Here is a 20,427-nt window from a genome sequence, read left to right on the forward strand (position 1 = left end):
GTTTGTGCCATTCACAGTCACATTGCGTGTAGCAGTTAATGTTGAGAGTTGCCGAGGCTCAGGGGCACCAGGTAGTGTTTGGAAGATGGAAACCAACCAAAGCAGCTTCCTGGTGATCAGCAGTGACTCCCTCCTTAGCAGCAATGTTAAACCTTCAGTGTGGAAGTTAATAGAGGAGGGGAATACCTTTGATGTCGTGCACTTGTCAGCAGGAGTCAAAAAGATAGTGATCAGGAATGGGAACACCAGCCAACTTTGCCCTCCTTAGCCTGAAGGCAATGAAGCCAATTATAACACCCAGCCTCCCGAGGTTAGTTTAAAGCAGCTCTCAGCAATCCAATCTACTACCATGTGACCAGTCCACCTTAAGCGGTGTGGCTTTTATACGCTGGGCTGTCTTGACTATCAGAGGAACTTTGAGCTATGTTTAGAGTCTCTTGGGCATCAATACTAAATGTTCTTACCTCTTTTATTATTGTAAACACCAGTTTAAACTCTGGTGTTTAAAATAATAAAGGGATTTGATAAGGTAGCTACAGAGAAACTATTTCCTCTGGCAGGGAATCCAGAACAAGGGGGGCATCATTTTAAGATTAGACCCAGGCCATTTAGGAGTGAAATCAGGAGGCAGTTTTTCACCCAAAGTGTAGTAGAAATCTGGAACTCTCTCCCCCAACAGCCTGTGGATTACGGCTGGATCCATTCACCTTTTCAAGACTGAGGTGGATAGATATTTGTTATGTCAGGAATAAGGGATACGGGGCAAGAGCGGGTAATTGGAGTTCAGGTACAGATCAGCCATGATCTAATAGAATGGCTTGAGGGGCTGAATGGCCTCCTCCTGTTCCTATGTTCCTAGAATAAACTGACAAGGAAGGCATAGTAGTTGGAATAGGTTCTGAAGTAAGATGAAATCTTTTTTGATGAGACATGATATATTAGAAGTGGAAATTATAGAAATAAAGTGAAAAACAGTTGTGTTCAGTCGTCAAATGAATTGTATTGATGATCAAAACCTAATAGATAGTATTCAACGTTTACCCTTCTCCACAGTGCTAGCACACAAGGCAAAAAAAAAGTTGAAAGGGTCTTTAAATTCAAGATGGCTTTCATGTTTTTCTGGGGAGTCATTCCATTCCGAGCGCATTATGTTGTCTTCTTGACCTTTCACTTTCCTTAACCTCGATACATGTCTATTCTGTTTAATCCTCTCTGGTTATTGCACCAGTCACATGCACACCATTCGTGGGGAAATAGGAGAGGTTTTGCATTGTAAATGTAAACTGCAAGGCAGAGCCTATTAGTAAAACCACTATTTGTCCCGACGGACGTTAGTGGAAATATACATACTGTATCTGAATTTATAGCCCAGCTTTAAAATGTGTTCAGGTAACAAAAGGGATTTGCCGACCTCTTTGTGTTGTGAAAGGCTTGTCACGGGTTCCTAGAAAGGATTTTAATAAGGTTCTCACTTACCTGCTGGGTAATGATATTGCCTTGTGCTGTGTCCAGTGTCTTACTGATCAGAATGTCCCAGGTTTAAACTGCAGTCGGTGCTGAGTTAGCTGATCTCGGTCACTGCTACGCCAGGGGAGGCTGTATTTAGTTTCACTGGTTTAACAACAAAAACAACAACTCACTCTCCTTCGGCCACCTTAAACCTAATAAGATTTTCTTTTGCTCACAAGTTAAAATAATACTTTAACCATTTCTAATGTACCTTTTGAAAATAATTTGCTTTTTGCTTAATTTGATAGCACTTGTTATTACAGCGCGGCTCAAAATAACTTCCAACAGGGTCCACAGAAATCAATAACATTGCCGCAAATAGGAGCAAGAGACTTAATTAACAACAGTAGCACCAAGTATTTAGAAAAGCGAGTAAGTGAATTGCTATTTAATGTTCATGTTAGGCTTCTCTGAGAGGATGAGAGGGTGTGTGTAGAAGGGACCTCCTTGGAGGTACTTGGATTATTAGGGCTGCATTTCACAATGTGTTTCTCTCCACAACAATTTCATTATCAGTCGACAGGTTTATTGTACGGTCAAAAGGTTTAGAATATCAGTTACTAGAAAAGAGAGCTACAAATTCAGCTTAGCCTCTGATTACCACTAGTTGCTTTCCAGAAAACAGTCTTCATGCTTTTAAATACTCCAAATAAATTACATTACAGTATATTTGTAAAATCTTAACCCAAAAATATCTCATTGAAAATACTGTAACAAGTTCCATGGAGATCATCACTCCATTTAAAATGTGATTTATTTGTGCATCTATGTATTTTGTTAGAGCTTCACACAAAACCAAGAAGATATTTGGTTTAATTTGAAATTAATCAGCTTTATTTTTCTTGAGCTGCTGTGTATACAGGTTTCTATTTATGTTCCCTCGGATGTGAGGTAAACTATATGTATGTTCGCCAAACAAAAGAGGTAATAAACTCTCTGTTATATTGAGCTGTAGCACTTGCTCATCTTTAACCCTTCTATCTCTGTACTGAATGACAAATAGTCAAAACAAAGGAATTTCTAGTTTATTTACAAAAAAAGTAATTTGAATATAGTTGAACAATGAATACAAACATATATTGCTTATTAAAAGTACAATCGTGTAAATGGCACATTACTGTATGTTTTAAAATATGTATGTAAATATGTCTGTAAATAGATAACAAAATATCTGTTTGACCAGGTTTATAAAGAAAAAGCCACACAATGACAAAGTCACTAATACATTGGCATTTACACTGCCAAGTTACACTTTAAACTTAAAATTTCGCCCACAAATATACGGTCAATTCACTTTACAGTCTATTCTGTGAAGCGCTTTGAGTCGTCGAGAAGACGTGAAAAGCGCTATACCAAATGCAAGGATTATTATTATTAAAACATAAAATAATGAATGAGATATTGCTTAAGCAAGTATGATCCAATAATGAAAATCCTTGCATTTGCATTTGTTGAGACATCTCAAAGCGCTTCACAGATACATATTCTGTAAAGTGAAGTGATTATATTTTGTGGGCGAAACGTAACAGCCAGTTGCACACAACAGTGTCCCACAAACAGTCGTGGATTGAGTGACCAAATTATTATTACCCGCCAATTGATTAATAACCAGGTTCCTACTTACTGATGAGTAAACAGAGGTGTGTTGAGTAAGATATCTGCTGCATTTGGAACCTACTTACTGTTGTAGGGACTTTGCTGGTCCAACAATTGGAAAGTTTGGTGCTAACGGGCCTTGAAAGGTAATGAATATGTCAATTGGTAATGTACGGAAAAGCAGCTATTTTTATGGCCCTGTACAGTTAGCCATGTTCCTATTGTTCTGCACAAGTATAATGCGTCAGTGTTTCTCTCCAATGCTGCCTCAAGTCAATCTCATCTTTCTTTAGTATCAGCGTTGACCTCTGGTTTGAGTCTATTTACAAATATTCTAGCATTTGAACGAGTATTCTGCTAACATCTTCAGAAATCGATATTTCCTATTTAGCGTATATCTTCCACTCCCCCACACTTTAAATTGCTGATCTTGTGTGCTTTAACCATGATTTCATGTTTCTCAAATAGATGTGTTTGTAAGTTGTGCAAGTCAGACCCACACCATACAAATCAGGAAGTTTCACCTCCACAAATAAGCTTTTCCCAGATCTCAGCCGCAGCAGCACATGGACTGAGGGGAACAGAGTAAGGACAGACAGACAGGAAGTGGTTTGAAATCCCCAAAGAATCCTCATTTACATGATATGATCCTGCCCTTGAACGCTCTGTTGCAGAATGATTGCAGGCATGTTCAAGACACTGGTAGTTGGTTTTCAGTAAATTCTCTCTTGTGTAAACACTGCCTACTGAAAACTGCTAAAGTTCAATGATCAAACCTCTGTCTCACTCTGGCCACATTGTCATTTCAAAATAAGCTGGATTCTCGGCTGGTCAAACTAAGTGCAGATATTTACTTGCTTGAGTTGCCAACTCTCACAGAAATCATGGCAGGACTAATCTGATACACAGCATAAGACTCAAAGCAGCTTTTGTGCTCTTTGAGTCGATACTAACTAAATTTGTTCATCTCAACAGATGCCAGATGCAGGTGGTATAATGGTCTATCGCTAGCAAATGCCTTCAGGAGCTCAGTTTCTCTGTAACGCTGTCAGTATTAAATCTAAAGCAACAGAAATAGAACATAATGGTGCTATTGAGTTTCCTCAGTTGTTCAGAAAAGCAAACCAGAGCCCATCTCACTGCGTATGTTTGCACAGGTTAGGTTGAAAGTTTAGGAATATATAGTTTCACATTTTCTCTCTCTTCACTAATGGACTCAGTGCTGAGAACTACCAACATATTGTGAAGGATTTCTTGTACGAAATTTCTACAGGACGCGGGGAATGTTTGGAACAAATTCTGTTGATTCCCGCACAGGCCAGTACAATTCCGAGCTGAGCCATGTTGATGAGAGCTATGGCAGGTTTGTGATCACTTACTTACCTGAGATTAGTTGAGACAGCTGTTTGAGCCTCTACAATTGGTATTTTCACCCCTGGACAAGGGAAGGGGAGAATAAATCAACCAACATTCCTTCCTGCTCTTGTTAATTGTCCAGTCACTTGTGGGAAAGTGAGCATGTTTACGTGTCAAATGAGAGCTGGATCAGTCTTAACGTTTTAGAATCCACATATCCTGCAATTCAAAGTTAATGCAAGTTAATGATCTCCTTTGGCTGTGGAGCAGTGAAGCATTCAGGTCACTTGACTGGCATTTATATCAGCGAAATACAAACAAAAAGAGTTCTGAGCAGACTGCAGGTAGCGACGGTGTGTATTGTGAAAGGCATTGAGAACAGGTTTTTCTATGACAGTATCTGCCTTACATCAAAAATAAGACACTTTATAATGTTTCCTGGCATTAGAAGATTTACCAGGGATACAGTTTCTTTTTAATGTAATTATAAATGCATTTTTATTTGTGCTGGTTTTAGTTTATATAATATAATAATAATCCTTGCATTTGATACAGTGCCTTTTCATGTCTTCGAGACATCCCAATTTACAGTAGACTTATTGTTACGTGCACAGACTCTGTGAAATGAGTCATGAGAATGCTGTAGTTCATTTGTTCAGTGTGTGGTAGTTTAGACAATATTTAGAACTGTTACCCCCTTTCGTTATCACTAGACCTTGCTATCACACTCTCACATCGTAAATTACACTGCATTCATTCTCACAGCATTTGCTCACTCCAGACAGTCTGGTCTGTGCTAAGCGTAATGAAATTACATGGAAAATTTATGTGTACATCTTGTCAAAATAAATGTTAATTTAATGCAATGTATACAGATACCAGTTAATGCCGTGATTGCTTGATAGCATCATGAACAGGAGTCACGTGGCATGTTGGTTAAGCACTCGCCTCACAAGCGAGTGGACCCAGTTCCATACCTGGCCGGGTTGAAACCTTTGGCAAGTTTCCTTACTCCATGCACCTCCTGTTTACCCAGCGGTAAGTAGGAACCCGGTTGTTAGTCGATTGACGGATCACTCTCCAGAGTGTAATAATTCCCCCCAAAAATGGGGTGACTCAATCCACAACTGTTTATGGGACGCTGCTGTGTGCAATTTGCCTGCCGTGTTTCGTCCACAAAATATAGTCAATTCATCTTACAGTATATCCTGTGAAGCGCTTTGAGACATCTCAAGTACTTGATAAGAAGCTATATCAAATGCAAGGATTATTATTATTATATTGTGTTTTTGTATGACAGTCTTTTGCTAAGTTGCAAAGAACAGCACAATGTATTAGAAACATTCAATAACCTTGGGAGGCTGCTTTTAACCTAATGTTCTCATTATAAAATGTTAATTTAGGAACACGATACATTAATGCAGCACTTTATGTTAATTTAAGAACTAAATATATTAATGTAGTCCCTTATCTGTTTCAATGTCTGTCTTGTTCTATCAAGACAGTTGTAGCTCTGGTGATGAGCCGTCACATGTTTAAGAGCCTCCAAACCAAACTATTGAGAGTTCCACAAAGGCATCATCTCTATTTGTCTGGTGAGGTGTATGTACATCTCTCCAGAGGGACTTGTTTACGTACAGAGATTTAGCACAGCTAGGCTAGAGTGTGCATTAGGATAAACCTAAAACTGATTAGCAAGCATACTACTGCTTGTCCAGCTTGAACCACACTACCCATTAGGGCTTTGACCTGTGAGGATAACTGAAGCAATGGAAGACTCCCAGAGTCCAGAGACTGACGTGCTCCTACATGTCCTGCTAAACAACCAGACTAGTTGGCCCATCAACAGCAGTGCCATGGAGTCACATGGACCCACCTTGCTCAGGTACCAGAGATCCAAGACTATCATAGCAGATCGACTCAATTCTGACCTCTCATTACCTTGGTGTTACCTTGGAGCCAACGCAACATCAAAGAGATGACGGTTACCTGGTCATATGTCGTATCATTGATGTATTTTGTAACAGAACAACACATTAGCATTAAATGTTTGTGGGACGCTGCTGGGAGCAATTGGCTGCCAGGTTTCGCCCACAAAATATACAGTCTTCACTTCACAGTATATTCTGTAAAGGCAAAGAAAGAATCTGTGCCTATAGCATCAAAATGTGTCAAACTCCTTTACAATAATGTTGGCAAGTGTAAGGACTGTGTTTTTGTAGGTAAATGTGGCAGCAAATGTTGCACATAACAATGTGCCATATCCACCCATTAAGATAATGCATCAAAGCTTCACAAGAAAGGATACAACTTTCAAATCAATCTTTTCTCACAGGAAAGTGTTGAATAACGAGGAGTATTTATATAACTCTGTGCCTATGGCAATTGTCGTTCTTCTGAGCAGGGTATCATTACTGGAGGATGCCTGGCATATCTTGAACTGTTGTTGATTAATTCCTTATTCTTACTCCATTCATGTTCCTGGAATGTTTGTACAAACATAATGTTTCTCACTCAGTATATAAGCACTCATGGCCGTGACACCCAATCTTATTAATGGGCTTCATCTAATGTACATTAAGAGAATAGTTAACAATCTAGGTGACTAGGAAGCAAAGTGAGTCCAGAACACTGTCCCATTTTGTGGTCGATTATCCACTGTGTTGTTTATGAGATTTTAGAAAAACATGTACATTTCCTACCTTGCTTTTCTGCGACTCTCAAAGACAACATTGTTGAGGGAAGTGGTTGCATTTAAAACACCAGTAATTCGAGACATGAAGAAACTGTTGAAATATTGAATATCAATAAATAACATGGCAACAAATGGTTCTGATAGTTATACACTTGTGGTACAGACCAATACATCATCTGATACTTGCATTTCTTCAGCAGTAATTGTAGTCAGCATTGATGATGAAATAATGAGCTTTGCAAGGTGTTCGCTGAGCAGAGTATTGACTGTAATGAAGAGCAAGCTAACAGATACAGTAATCATTACAGACACCAAGCTGGTTATCTTCAAAGCTGAGGAAGCAAAGAGGAGTCAACAGAGAGGTTGGCTTACTCCAAGCTGGCACTGACTAGGGGGGCACAAAGGGCAGAACCAGAGGGGAAAGGACTGAAGTTAAAGGACTGATGGATGATCCAACACCACAAAATCCCACAAAAGAACCTAAGAATTGTGGGACAAACGAAGACTAAGATTCATCTTCCACCATCCTGGCAGTCGCTTGCACATATCATGTCCCAAACTATATACTATCTCAAGATAGAATTGTATCTAATGTATATAATTTGCTTTTGCAACACTTTCTGCTTCCACTTTCTCCCTAGGGAGCCTGTTCCAAACATTCACTGAAATAGCGAGATACTTAAATAATACTTAAATAAGAAGTTTTGTTATTATACTTCATAATTTATTGCTTTTATGTGCTTTGATAATTTTCAGGTAAATCTCAATCTCAAAGATTTACCATTAATATTCAATTAATTTTCTTCCTTGCTTTTATAGGTATGGCAAAATAGTATCCACAAAGGCTATTCTGGACAAGACAACTAATAAATGCAAAGGTACACACTCTTGTTATTGATGGTTCTTATTGATGGTATCCTGTTGGGATCAAAACCCAGTTTGACCTTGTTCAAGAAATGTGATCCATATAAAGTGTTAAGTTATGGTCATTCTGCTGACGATTTAACCGGTAATGGTTGCAATTTTGTCTTTATCTGGACCCAGTGTTTCCTGTTCCTGCTCAATCTGCAAGGGAAGTGTGGCTAAACAATGTCAGCTTTTAAATGGCTCCTGGACATAAATGTGTCTAGGTTGCACAACACTCCTCTTTAAGAGGACAGTATTTTGCCAGCGGCACTTTGGGGATCTTGTCCTATCTGGTACTTTGTTTTTTGTGGGAATATTGTCTCTGTTGAATTCTGTGGTGCCTGAAGCATTTGCAAAGGCAGGAAACAATTGTCGCACCCATGTTAGTGAGGCGAATGCAATGGTGAATATCAGCTGAACATCTTCAGAAGCATGCAGTGTGTAATGAGCTCAGCCGCACGAGGGATTATGATGGTTGGGGAAAAAAATCACAATGTTGAGTTTTCTAGGTACCGTGGAGCCTTTTCCCTTTTCGCACTCCGATGCAGTTTAAGAAAGAGAGCAGCAATATTGAAATAGCAATTGATTACAGTTATTAGATATACACTGACACTTTGAGAGAAAGTTAACACGAGAGCAGAATTCCTGTTGGTTTTTGACTTTGATCATTTGATTTCCTCATCCTACCCCCAGTGAGGCCAGGCTAAGTTCCTGTCTCAAAAAGAAGCCCATTCAACAATTTTGAGGAATTTTAAATGCGATTAATTAAGAGATTTTATGAGCCAACAGCAGCGCTAACATATTGCACAAGATTAGCCTAAAACTAAAAAGGTAATGAGCAGAAGTACTTCAGTTTGTTCCATATGTATGTTCTCCCTTCACACACTTAGTCCTCTCTACAGAGATCACAAACCTAATCTTGCTCATTTGAACTGCACTCCATTTAACACAGTGTCCCAGCTTTGTGCTGTAATTGCACAAAGCCAGACAGTGAACAGTATAAAGTGATCCTGTTAATTGAATTCAGTGAATTCCATTTCAATATCTCGAGAGGATTCAGTCTATGATTTACACAGCAGCTGTGGCACTTTACTGAGAATTATTGATTTTAACCCAAATCATTGTGGAAATCTGGATTCAATGTTGCACACGCATTTTTTGGGGGAAAAAAACTCCTATGATGAATAGATAGGTAACTGACTATATTTCAGAGAATTGCAGAATAAGATGCAGAAAAGCTGAATCCCACCCAAATGGCTTCAAGGGGCAGGTGACTTTATGAAGAAGTATTTTCAGTGTAATCTTTGTGGTAAATTTTACATGAGATATTTCCGAATGGTATTTGGAAATCTCTGTACAGCCTGGAAAGATTCCATTTCCTGTCGGAACCTAATACTCACCGATGAGATCAAGCACAGAAATCCATAGCAAATGTTTTACTTTTCACTTACTTTCAATGCATAGTGGAATCCTGTAGCTCAGTGGTTCGAGCTCTTGCCTCACAGGCGAGAGGACCTGGGTGCTATTCCGGGCAGGGCGAAACGTTGGACAAGTTTCCTTACTCCACACGCCTCTGTTCATCAGCAGTAAGTGGGAACCGGTTGTTAGTCGATTGGCGGATCGCTTTTCCAGGGATAATAATCCCTAAAAAAAANTTATTTGGTCACTCAATCCATGACCGTTGCTGGGCACAATTGGCTGCCGTGTTTCACCCACAAAATATACAGTCAATTCACTTTGCAATATATTCTGTGAAGCGCTTTGAGACGTCTTGAAGACATGAAAAGCGCTATATCAAATACAAGAATTATTATTTGATACAACACCTTATCATGTCATCAAATCGCTTCACAGGATATACTATAAAGTGTAGTGACTGTGTGTTTTGTTGGCGAAATGCAGTAGCGAGATGCATGTGGAGTAAGGAAACTTGCCACAGGTTTTGTCCTGCTCGGGAACCAAACCTGGGTCCTCTCGCTTGCAAGACGAGTGCCCTAACCACTAAGCTACATTGTCCATGGGCTGAGGACTGGGGAACCAATCCCATGGCTGATCACTCTACAGTGGTCACTGCTGAAATGTGCTTCGTTTCAGATATTATTTAAGCATAGGATCAGGTTAGGTTGTGATTTCCCTTGATCTGTGGGTGAATAGCCGAACAGCACTCAGTGACCAGCTTTGCATTTGAATAATGCCCACATGATGATGCAGTTTGTGTCCATGGACCATATTATCAGCTTAAATGAATGCCCCCAAAAGAGGAGTGCAAAACATTCTAACATTTTAGTGCCTGATTATTGTTTGAATATCATTATTGAACCCTTAGAAAACACGATTACACAATTGTGCCAAATTGAATAGTGTTGTAGCTTGTATAGAAGGATAAGTGTTAATATCAGAGCTCTGTGAGTTCTGTAATGTATTCCACAAATGACTAAAACGGGTTGATCTTAAGTGTTTGGTAACCAGAGATGCAGCTGACCTGAAATCAATATTGCAATACTAACTCTGCACGGATGTTTCTATCCCCTTCCACATTCTGGAACTTTATGCCATGTACAATAGTGCTGTTTACCAGTTAGGGATATTGTATTTGTACTCTGTTGACATTGCTGCCTTTCTATAGCATTTAAAAGTGGAAACCAATCTCCTAAGAAATTTGCAGTGTATTACAGCAATGACCAGATGTCAGCAGCACAAAACATTTAATAACGAAAATAATCCTTACAATTGATATCGCGCCTTATCAGCTGGTAGAGATGTCTCAAAGCTTCACAGAATATACTATAAAGCGAATTGAATGTATTTTGTGGGCGAAACGCGGCAGCACAGCAGTGTCCCTCAAACACTCATGGATTGAGTGACCAAATGATCATTATTAATTACTTTAAAATTGTTGTAATGTTTGTTCATATTTCTAAAAAGCTGATAAAATAATTATTAAAATCTCAATTTTTATGTCCAGTCTTGAGTGCATTTGGGACATCCTCCTGATGTGAAAGGTGCTCTACAAATGTCATTTGTTGTTGTATTTTGTTGTTGTTGCATTTTGAAGTTACTCCTCAGCGATCCACAAAATGAAATCTTTTCTCAGGGTTGAATCTTCCACAGATGTCGCCGCTGTGTTAGAATTGTGCTGTGCCACAATCAGCACTGGCAGATGGCCCTCCATCAATACAATGCCAAGATTGCTGAACTGAAATTGGTGTTCACGAATTTAGGTGGCACTTAAAGCAGACAAATTGAAATGATAATGTAATTATAATATGGCTTTGCCCTTGCCTTAGGAGACAGACATGCTGTAAGCAGGCTGTTTACCCACATTCTGGGTTTGAAAGGATTACATGTTCTCCACATTAAATCTCTCAATTACAATAAAGCAATCCTCAAACATCAAAAATCACGCCATTTGGTCGTCTGTTTTGAATCCCTCAGAGCTTTATAAATGGAATCTTGTTGTTGTTGTTGTTGTTGTTTACGTTGATTTGTATCCTTTTGGGCAATATTCACATATAATCTGAACATCACACACCTCTCAAACCTTCTACTAAATCTTGCTTGTGCGCAAAGCTGTCAAATTTATAATGATTAAAACCATCCATTTTAAAAAAAATGAACAGAAAAATTACGATTCAAATTATCCTTCTGAAAACGGGAGAAAAACAAACATCCCTTAAGGTTCCATCTCCTGAAAATCTGTCCTTCTGAACAGTTTATTAGTACACGCTTTTAGAAACTGGAAAAAATAAATGAGGTTAATCTGAAATCTTCTAACATGCAAGGTGATAGTCATATCCGCTGGGAGGTATCATTGGTGCCATCGACTGCGTTTATATTCAGGAAGAGTAAACCAAATGCCTGTTAGCCACAGCTAATTGTTTCTTGATCTGTAGTGAGAAAAAACTGGAACAATTTAATGTGATTAAAGTTCAAAGACTAAGTAATTTGAGTCAATCCAATCTCCAGATGTGCCTCGAACTTTAGTTATGTGATTTTTCTCTCATTGTTAGCATGATCTTGCACAGAGCCTTGAACCTTTACTGCCCCATAAATGCTTCTTCATCACCCCCCCACCCTCACAAAGTGAGCATCTGGGGGTTTATTGCACTTGAACGCCATTCTGATTTACAGAGTGGAAATGTATAAGATACAATTTAAATTTTGAACTTTGGAATTGTGTATGGTATCAATTAACAATGACTCAGATGTACCTTTCAAAAGAAAATGAGATAGGTATTTTTTCAGAGAAAACATCTCAGGGTACAGTATATAGTTTGGGACATGACATGACAAGCAACTGCCAGGTGAACTGGATGGACCTCGGTCTTCTTTTGTCTAGAAAATTCTTATGTTCTTATATCCTTCCTCTTCATCCCCTTCCCCTCTTTCCCCTCCTCCTCTCCCCCCAACTGTACAGAGTGAGTGCAATGGGAGCTTCCTCTGAATATATAATCTACAGCAGGACCGACAGAGACAGCAATGTCCCACAAACAGTCATGGATTAAGTAACTAATTTTTTTTGAGGGATTATTACCCCCAAAAAGCAATCCACCAATTGATTAACAACGGGTTCCTCTTACTTCTGATAAAGAGAGTCGTGTGGAGTAAGGAAACTTGCCCAATGTTTCGCCCTGCCCAGGAATTGAACCCAGGTCCTCTGACTTGTGAGACGAGTGCTCCAACCACTGAGCTACAGGACTCCACTACACTCACTATTGCACTAACTCACTGACTTCTGATTCTTTTAAAAAAAGGCAACATTTCTGGGTTGTCAAGTCACTGCTGACATAACTAACTGTGCAGTCTTGATGTTTCTGCACATGCAAACTGCAAAGTAAGCACCATTACCATCACTTCAAGTGACGCTAGCAGCTTCCTGGGCACAGAACAAACAGGAAGTGAATCAGTGACCCAGAAGTTGGTCGTTTTTTTTATGCTTCACTTATAATATGACGTCTTCAAGAACAAAAAATTTATTTCCATTAAATTGGCTTACATCTTGTCAAAAATATCGTACACCAGACACAAACGCACATAAACACAAGCACAGTTCATCTTCCTGTTTGTGTTTTGCTCAGCCGGCTCTGGCTGCTCCACGTCCCCCGACCCACCCGCCCCACAATTGGCGGGAGAGCCTTCAGCCTTTCTGCCCCCAATCTCTGGAATTCCATTCCCCAGTCACTCTGCCTGGCGTCCTCCTTAACCTCCTTCAAGTCCTTCCTCAAGACCCTCCTCTTCGGCCATGCCATCGCCACCTCCCCTCCTTTCTCCTCACCTGACCCCAGTTCGGTTCTGAAATGCCGTACACTGTCCAGCGCCTTGGGAAGTCTTCCTGACGTGAAAAGCGCTATACAAATGTAATCTTGTTGTTCTTTGCTCTTAAAGCCATAGCAGAGCAGAAAGTGCAGCGTTTTGCAAGCTAACATTCTGTCTTCTGAAGACTAACATTGAGCAGAGGCAGAAACCTCTGGCTAAGGTCCCTTGTACCCATTGCCTTGTCTTGTCAAATGGTGAACTGCGTTCTCCACATGCTAATTCTAAACTTTTTGATTTGGCCAAATAATAAGCCCATTACATTTATTTCACACCTGCTAAATGGTAAGATGCTAATAATAGAATAATCCTTGCATCTGATATAGCTCCTTATCTCGTCTTTGAGACGCCTCAAAGCACTTCACAGAATATATTGTAAAGTGAATTGACTGTACATTTTATGGGCGAAATACTTTGTATGGATCCTTAATGTGTGGATGTTTGTTTTTGATTGGGAATAACGGACTGGGCTTTGGGTTAGTACTAACTGTGTCTCTGATGTTCATTTGCAGGCTATGGCTTTGTGGATTTTGACAGTCCAGCAGCTGCTCAGAAGGCCGTAGCTGCTTTAAAGGGCAACGGTGTGCAAGCCCAAATGGCAAAGGTAACACTAAACGCTACCAACTAACATGAGGAGGAGCATCTATATTTTTTAACTCTGGTTTATTTTGTTCTATTACACAACTTTCACAGGTGTTATTAAAATAATAATCCTTGTATTTGATACAGCGCCTTATCACGTGGTTGGGACATCTCAAAGCGCTTCACAGAATATACTGGAACAAAACGCAGCAGCCAATTACGCACAGCAGCGTCCCATAAACAGTCATGGATCGAGTGTCCAATTTATTATTATTTTATTTATACTTTTTTTGAAAGTCTCAAAGTACTTCACAGGATATATGCTAAAGCACATCCTTCCCCTCCCCTTCACCAATCTGCTGTTTAGTGCTCAGCGCTGGAGGACTGAAGGTTAAAGAACGAATCGGATTTTCAACCTCATAAATGCCCAAGTTTTATTAGGCTGCAAAATCACTTCAAGGGCTTTCCTCTGTAGGCAATGTCTCACACAGTGCTCACTCATGTAGAAAATTCAATTAATACCTCCAGAGGAGCCAAAGTGTCTTGTAGCACAAAGACACACCAACAAGGGGTTTAACAAGTGGCCAGTGGACCAGATTAACAACTAGTCTGATGAGTTACTTGCAAAGTATCAATGCTGTGCATTTGTAATTAGGATCATTGATTTTAAAAACCTATATTTATAACTAAAGGTAATTTCCTCATCACGTCTGCGAGACGTCTCAAAGCCCTTCATGGAATGCACTGTAAAGTGAATTGACTGTATATTTTGTGGCTGAAACGCGGCAGCCAATTGCGCACAGCAGCGTCCCACAAACAGTCGTGGGTTGAGTGACCAAACTATTATTATGATTTATGCAGTACTAGCTACACTGCGTTAGATTAATCCTTTAAGTATTTCCATCTCATTTAGACAAAAACTGAGTTGAATGAAGTTTCCGACAAAGCTAAAATGGGAACCATACTGAACAAATTACAGAAGATTTCAGTTTAATCTCATTTGGATTACACACAGTCAGTTGAATGAGCAAATTCTTAAGATTTAGTGCCTCTTATCTGTCAGGCCAGTCAAACGGAACAAATACTTTAATTAGGAGCTTGGTTTCTGTCTTAATTAGTTCTTCCAGAGAGAAAAGAACAGCCTGGTTTTAGCTGAACTTTGACCTGTGAATCTTGATTTGTTTGATGGTTTTGGCTATTAGTAAAGCAATCACATGTTTGAAACGGGTTCAAGTGATAAATGTAAGAATCCTAGTGTGTGTACAAGACCATAACCAGCCTTGTGTGGTCGGATTACATCCTGAATATAGTATACAGGAGCTGGGTTGTGACGTGTAGAGTCATGATGCCATATAATAATAATAATAATCCTTGCATTTGATATAGCGCTTTTCACGTCGGGAGGACGTCCCAAAGCGCTTCACAGAACACACTGTAAAGTGAATTGACTGTATATTTGTGGGCGAACGCGGCAGCCAATTGCGCACAGCAATGTCCCACAAACAGTCGTAGATTGAAAATGACCAATTTGTTGTATTTATATCCATATTTATTGTCAGGGAAATTCTGCACAAACCTCTCTTTAACACCTCCGTTTGGGGTGTTGACCGTTTGATGGTCACTGCAGGGGTGATCTGGTGTCTGGTCGCTGAAGAATCTGCAATAATAATAATATAATAATAATCCTTAAATTTGATATAGTGCCTTGTCATGTCGTTGAGATGTTTCAAAGCGCTTCACGGAATATACTGTAAAGTGTAGTGACTGTGTATTTTGTGGCCAAACACGGAGGCCGATTGTGCAGAGTCGGGGAGTGAGTGACCAAATTGATTGAATCGGCTCCCTGGGAAGATGCTGTTCATACTGTGGTTATGTAATGAAGAACAGCAGACTGTTTAGTTGCTGACCCCATTCTGTGTCTAAAAGCATATGTTCTTGTCTTTCTGTCAATGTTTTCCCTGCATTTTTCAGAGCAGTTCCACACACACAGGGCAGGTTTTGTTAACGTTTCTCAGATGAGTGCTGAAAGCCTGCCATCAGGAGGGGCCTTGATCAACACTGTGCTTCCCAAAAGAAAATTAATTACCTTCCTTCCTGTCCTCTCTGTGAACTTTGTTTTTTTTCAAACTACCTTCATTTTATTAAAGGTGCCATCAAAGCAGATCGTCTGTCCTGCTTGTGAGACTGACTCATTGATGGAATATTAGAAAGAGGAAAAAATTCTAACAAATGCAAGTCTCTAGAAAGGTTTATTTCCCCTCCATAATTAGTTTGTTCCCATGTTTCTCAACAGGGATTTTTAAGATAATAAAAGGCTGCTTTTAATATGACAATTAAAAACAAAGTTAATTTTAACTCTTCAGTTCAACCAAGGAATGGGGAAGTAAAGTGAGTGCGTTATGCCTGTGGCTTCTAGATTCTGTGAACAAAAGCAGATTGTACACAGCTACAAGTTGCCGTTTACCAGACTCAAAATGGTGGCCTTAGCAGAGGAGATAGAAGTGCTCCCAAAATTTGGGTTATTATTGGCAGAAATTTAGCAATAATAATTGTCCTGAAAACAAAGCCAATTAATACTGATTAATGAGCAATTATTTAAAATCTGTGTGTAATTCTCTCCACGAATAGTAAGACGATTTAAAAAATTTTGAGAGAGTATGTGTACACACATACACAAGGGAACATGCTTACGTCTCAGAACAATCTCAGTAATCAGTGACCCTAATTGTGGAGGGTCTTTATGCCTTAAGAAACTTCAAAGCTGGACTAAAGATTTTGTATGATTTTCATCAGATACAGAGCTTTACAGAATGCTGGAGTCTTTGATCTAATCTTATAAAGTGTGACAGAACTCGCCTAGATATATCTGACTTTTACCAAAGTAGTTCTCCGAGTTCAGGAATGTATGATAAAAATGCAGAAAGCGAGCGAAATGTTCAAAGGCTCTACTTTGTTTCAGAAATTAATAGTACATCACAAATGCTTAAAGGTCAGAGAAAACCTTAAGCAACACCCATCAAAAGGTTGTTTCAAAAAGAATTATTCCAGACTGGGGAGTAGTTCTTCTCTGTAAGCGCTAGTAAGGTTTACAAAAAGGAATTACAAATCCTGGAATCCCAGAGAAATACATTATCTGCAGAATTTTTTATCATGGACCCTTGGATGGAATCTAGGAATTCTGTGTGGAAAAAGAGGGTCTAAAGACAACATTGTTCAGTGCTTTCTTGACATTTGGTAAATGACAGCTTTCATTGACTACCTGACGCCGCAGTTTGCTGCTCATGAAAAGCAGTACCTAATTGCGATTTTTAGTTTAGCCTCATACCACCATTGCTGTTATGAAGTACATGACAAGCCGTTCATGTTGTTGAAGTGGTTTGAAGATCTGACTCTGGCCCCAGTGTCATCTTGGCCTGATTTCTGAATATGGAGTCCTGTAGCGTAGTGGATAGTGCACTCACCTCACAAGCGAGAAGATCCGGGTTTGATTCCTGGGCAAATTTCGTTAATCCACCTGTCTCTATACCTACTAGCAGTAAGTCAGAACCCAGTTATTAGTCGATTGGCGGATCACTTTCCAGGGGTAATAATAATCCCTCAAAAAACAAATTTGATTACTCAATTCACAGCAGTTTGTGGGACGCTGCTGTGCGCAATTGGCTGCTGCGTTTCTACCAAAGCAATACACAGTCAATCCACTTTACAGTCTATTCTGTGAAGCGCATCGAGACATCTCAACGACGTGATAAGCTGCTATATGAAATGCAAGGATTATTATTATTATTATTATATGTGTCCCCCCTTCCCCTCCCAGCAGCAAGTTAGCCCAGAAGCCCATCATGCTGTGCGTGCAATGGTATTGTTTTGTGTTGTTGTGTGGAACCCAGAGCTAACACGCCATGGGAATCCTCCAGGGCCTCGCAGAGCAGTAACAAACAGCAGTGTCCAATTATCAGCAACGTCATGTCATCTTGACTCTCCAGGTGCTCGTGGCCCGTTGGAAACATGAGGAGGAGATTTATTTGGTCAAAGGAGCAACATTTTATTTTCTGTACAATATTAATAATAATCTTTGCTTTGTAAATATGTGGGACACTGCTGTGCGCAATTGGCAGCTGCATATTCTTTCCAAATAGTCAAATTGCTTTGAGATGTCTCAAAGACATGACCCTATATCAAATACAAGGATTATTAAGGATTATTATAAAGGTCATTATTAGCATTTACACTGATCAATTTACACCCAATCAGATTGTCCAATAGTTGGAGAGCTTGCTAACACATCAGAGGCTGCCGATCCCAGGTGTATATTACAGCATTGATGCTCAGTCAATGATCTGCTCAGCGAGCATTTATTCACACAACTTTCCCCTTCTTTACAGTATTCTTTACAGTATGTAAAATTAACAATATAAAAATCTCACACTGACACAAACATACTCACTTTCACTTCAAGTTTTATTTCCTTTTCAACAGGATTAACTGCAGTTAAATTTACTCGAACAGAAATAATTTAGTACACTTGAATTTCTTATGCAATTGTCATAAATTAAGCCAAGGCTCCCCTGTTATTTACAGTCCTCCTCCTGTTTGAGAATCTATGTAGGCAGTGCCCTGTAAGTCTTGTTCCCTCAGCAGAAGGAGAAGATAATCACCGGGTTATAACAATAAACTTCTCTGGTTATTGTAATCATGATCAGATCAGAATTACAGATTTACAGATTACCTCTTTACCTTCGCAGTAAGTAGGAACCCAATTATTAGTTGATTGGGGGATCGCTTTTCTGGGGGTAATAATCCCTTCAAAACAATTTAAAATAAATAATAATAATTTGGTCACTTCAATCCACGGCTGTTTGTGGGACGCTGTTGTGCGCAATTGGCTGCTGTGTTTCGCCCACAAAATATACAGTCAATTCACTTTACAGTATATTCTCTGAAGCGCTTTGAGACGTCTCGAAGACGTGATAAGGTGCTGTATCAAATGTAAGGATTGTTATTAAGTGGTGAATGTTGCTAAAGCTGGTGACTGTGGCATGTGATTATCGGGGTTTCATGTTCTATATGAGTTAGCACTTTGTTAATCTGCTGCTCAGAGGGACAAACACTCACACACACTGGATTGTGGTAATGGGTCCTGGGTGGGGGAAACCAGAAGAAATCTGAAGGAAAAGTAATTGTGAAAAGCAATTAGTGGGGACTAAATAAACAAAAATGGGATTCCAGTTTAAGAAAAAAAATTGACTGTGAGATTAAGAAAGGAAATTAAAAGAGAAGATTCAGGGAAACAGGAAGAGAGAGAAGCTCAACGTGTTTTCTCTGCTTGTGCTGAACTCCTTAAGCCTCCTATATTGAGATTTTTTGATGAAAAGACCCAAGAAAAATGTTGGTATATAATAATAATCCTTGCATTTGATACAGAGCCTTATCATGTCTTTGAGACGTCTCAAAGTGCTTCACAGAATATTCCGTAGAGTGAATTGACTGTATATTTTGTGGGCGAAATGAGGAAGCCAATTGTGCACAGCAGCGTCCCACAAACAGTCATGGATTGAGTGACCAGATTATTATTATTATTTTTGTTGAAGGGATTATTATCCCTGGAAAAGCGATCGACTAACAAGTGGGTTCCTACTTATTTATAGGTGGGCAAGATCAGGCTTGGTTTTGATGCCTCGTACAGCAAAATAGTCGATGGCACAATCCCAACCTTGGTTCACATTGGAAGAATGGTTATTGGGAAGAGGAGCTGCCAAACCCTCATAAAACCAATTTGAGTCGTAGAGAGAGAAGAGAGAGAGGAAAGAGAGCAGGAGTAGAGAGAATGACTGAGAAAGAACGAAATGAGAAATAAAAGAAAGGACAGTTGCCATCTAGTAAAATCTTTATTAAAAAATCAACTGCTGAATGAATTACACCCCCTGCACGGTGCCACTGTTTATGAATAAGAGGATCACCACAGCAAGCAACTAAGCAAACGGTGTCTCAAGCCCAATCCAAATAGGAATTCTACAGCAGCGAAAGCAGATGATGTTTTGAAGCCAAATGATTTAGTTAAATATTTGCACGCTCTCTGGCTATGTGAGGTAAATAGTGCTGTCTAGAAAAATATACTTTATGGGAAGAAAAAAATCCAACTGAGGTGAACTGCACAAAAAAATGTGAATTTATAAAAATAAAAGGGCAAAAAAAAGCAAGGGTACAGATATGTAATTGAAAGCCACGTATGTACTAAGTTTATGTGGAAAAACAAAGAGAAATCTGATGCTGTGGTTCACTTTGTAGTTCTTAAGACAATGGCATCTTGCCATTGCCAGAACTGAAGGTAAATGAAGCATCGACTAAGATACATTACTGAAGCATTTCTTAAAAAAAATCCACCAATGTTTTGTCCTCTCTTCTCCTGTTGCTGGAGTTGTCCCAAGATGTTGAGGGCTGTTCAGCCATTGCATTAACTGAACCACTTGCTT

General features: G+C 39.4%; 1 protein-coding gene across 8 annotated transcripts in view; it reads left to right on the forward strand.

Annotated features, from left to right (window-relative positions):
• Nucleotides 1-20,427, forward strand: part of LOC103176376 (RNA-binding motif, single-stranded-interacting protein 1) — a 125,604-nt gene that overhangs the window by 84,183 nt on the left and 20,994 nt on the right. For all 8 annotated transcript variants that reach the window (XM_042336111.1, XM_007889854.2, XM_042336113.1 and 5 more), the window contains 2 exons: nt 7,976-8,034; nt 13,888-13,979. In XM_042336111.1, the coding sequence (XP_042192045.1) occupies nt 7,976-8,034; nt 13,888-13,979 (151 nt within the window). The remainder of the gene's footprint in view (nt 1-7,975; nt 8,035-13,887; nt 13,980-20,427) is intronic.

This window comes from Callorhinchus milii, unplaced genomic scaffold (genome assembly GCF_018977255.1).
Source record: "Callorhinchus milii isolate IMCB2004 unplaced genomic scaffold, IMCB_Cmil_1.0 Scaffold6, whole genome shotgun sequence".
Lineage (NCBI taxonomy): Eukaryota > Metazoa > Chordata > Chondrichthyes > Chimaeriformes > Callorhinchidae > Callorhinchus > Callorhinchus milii.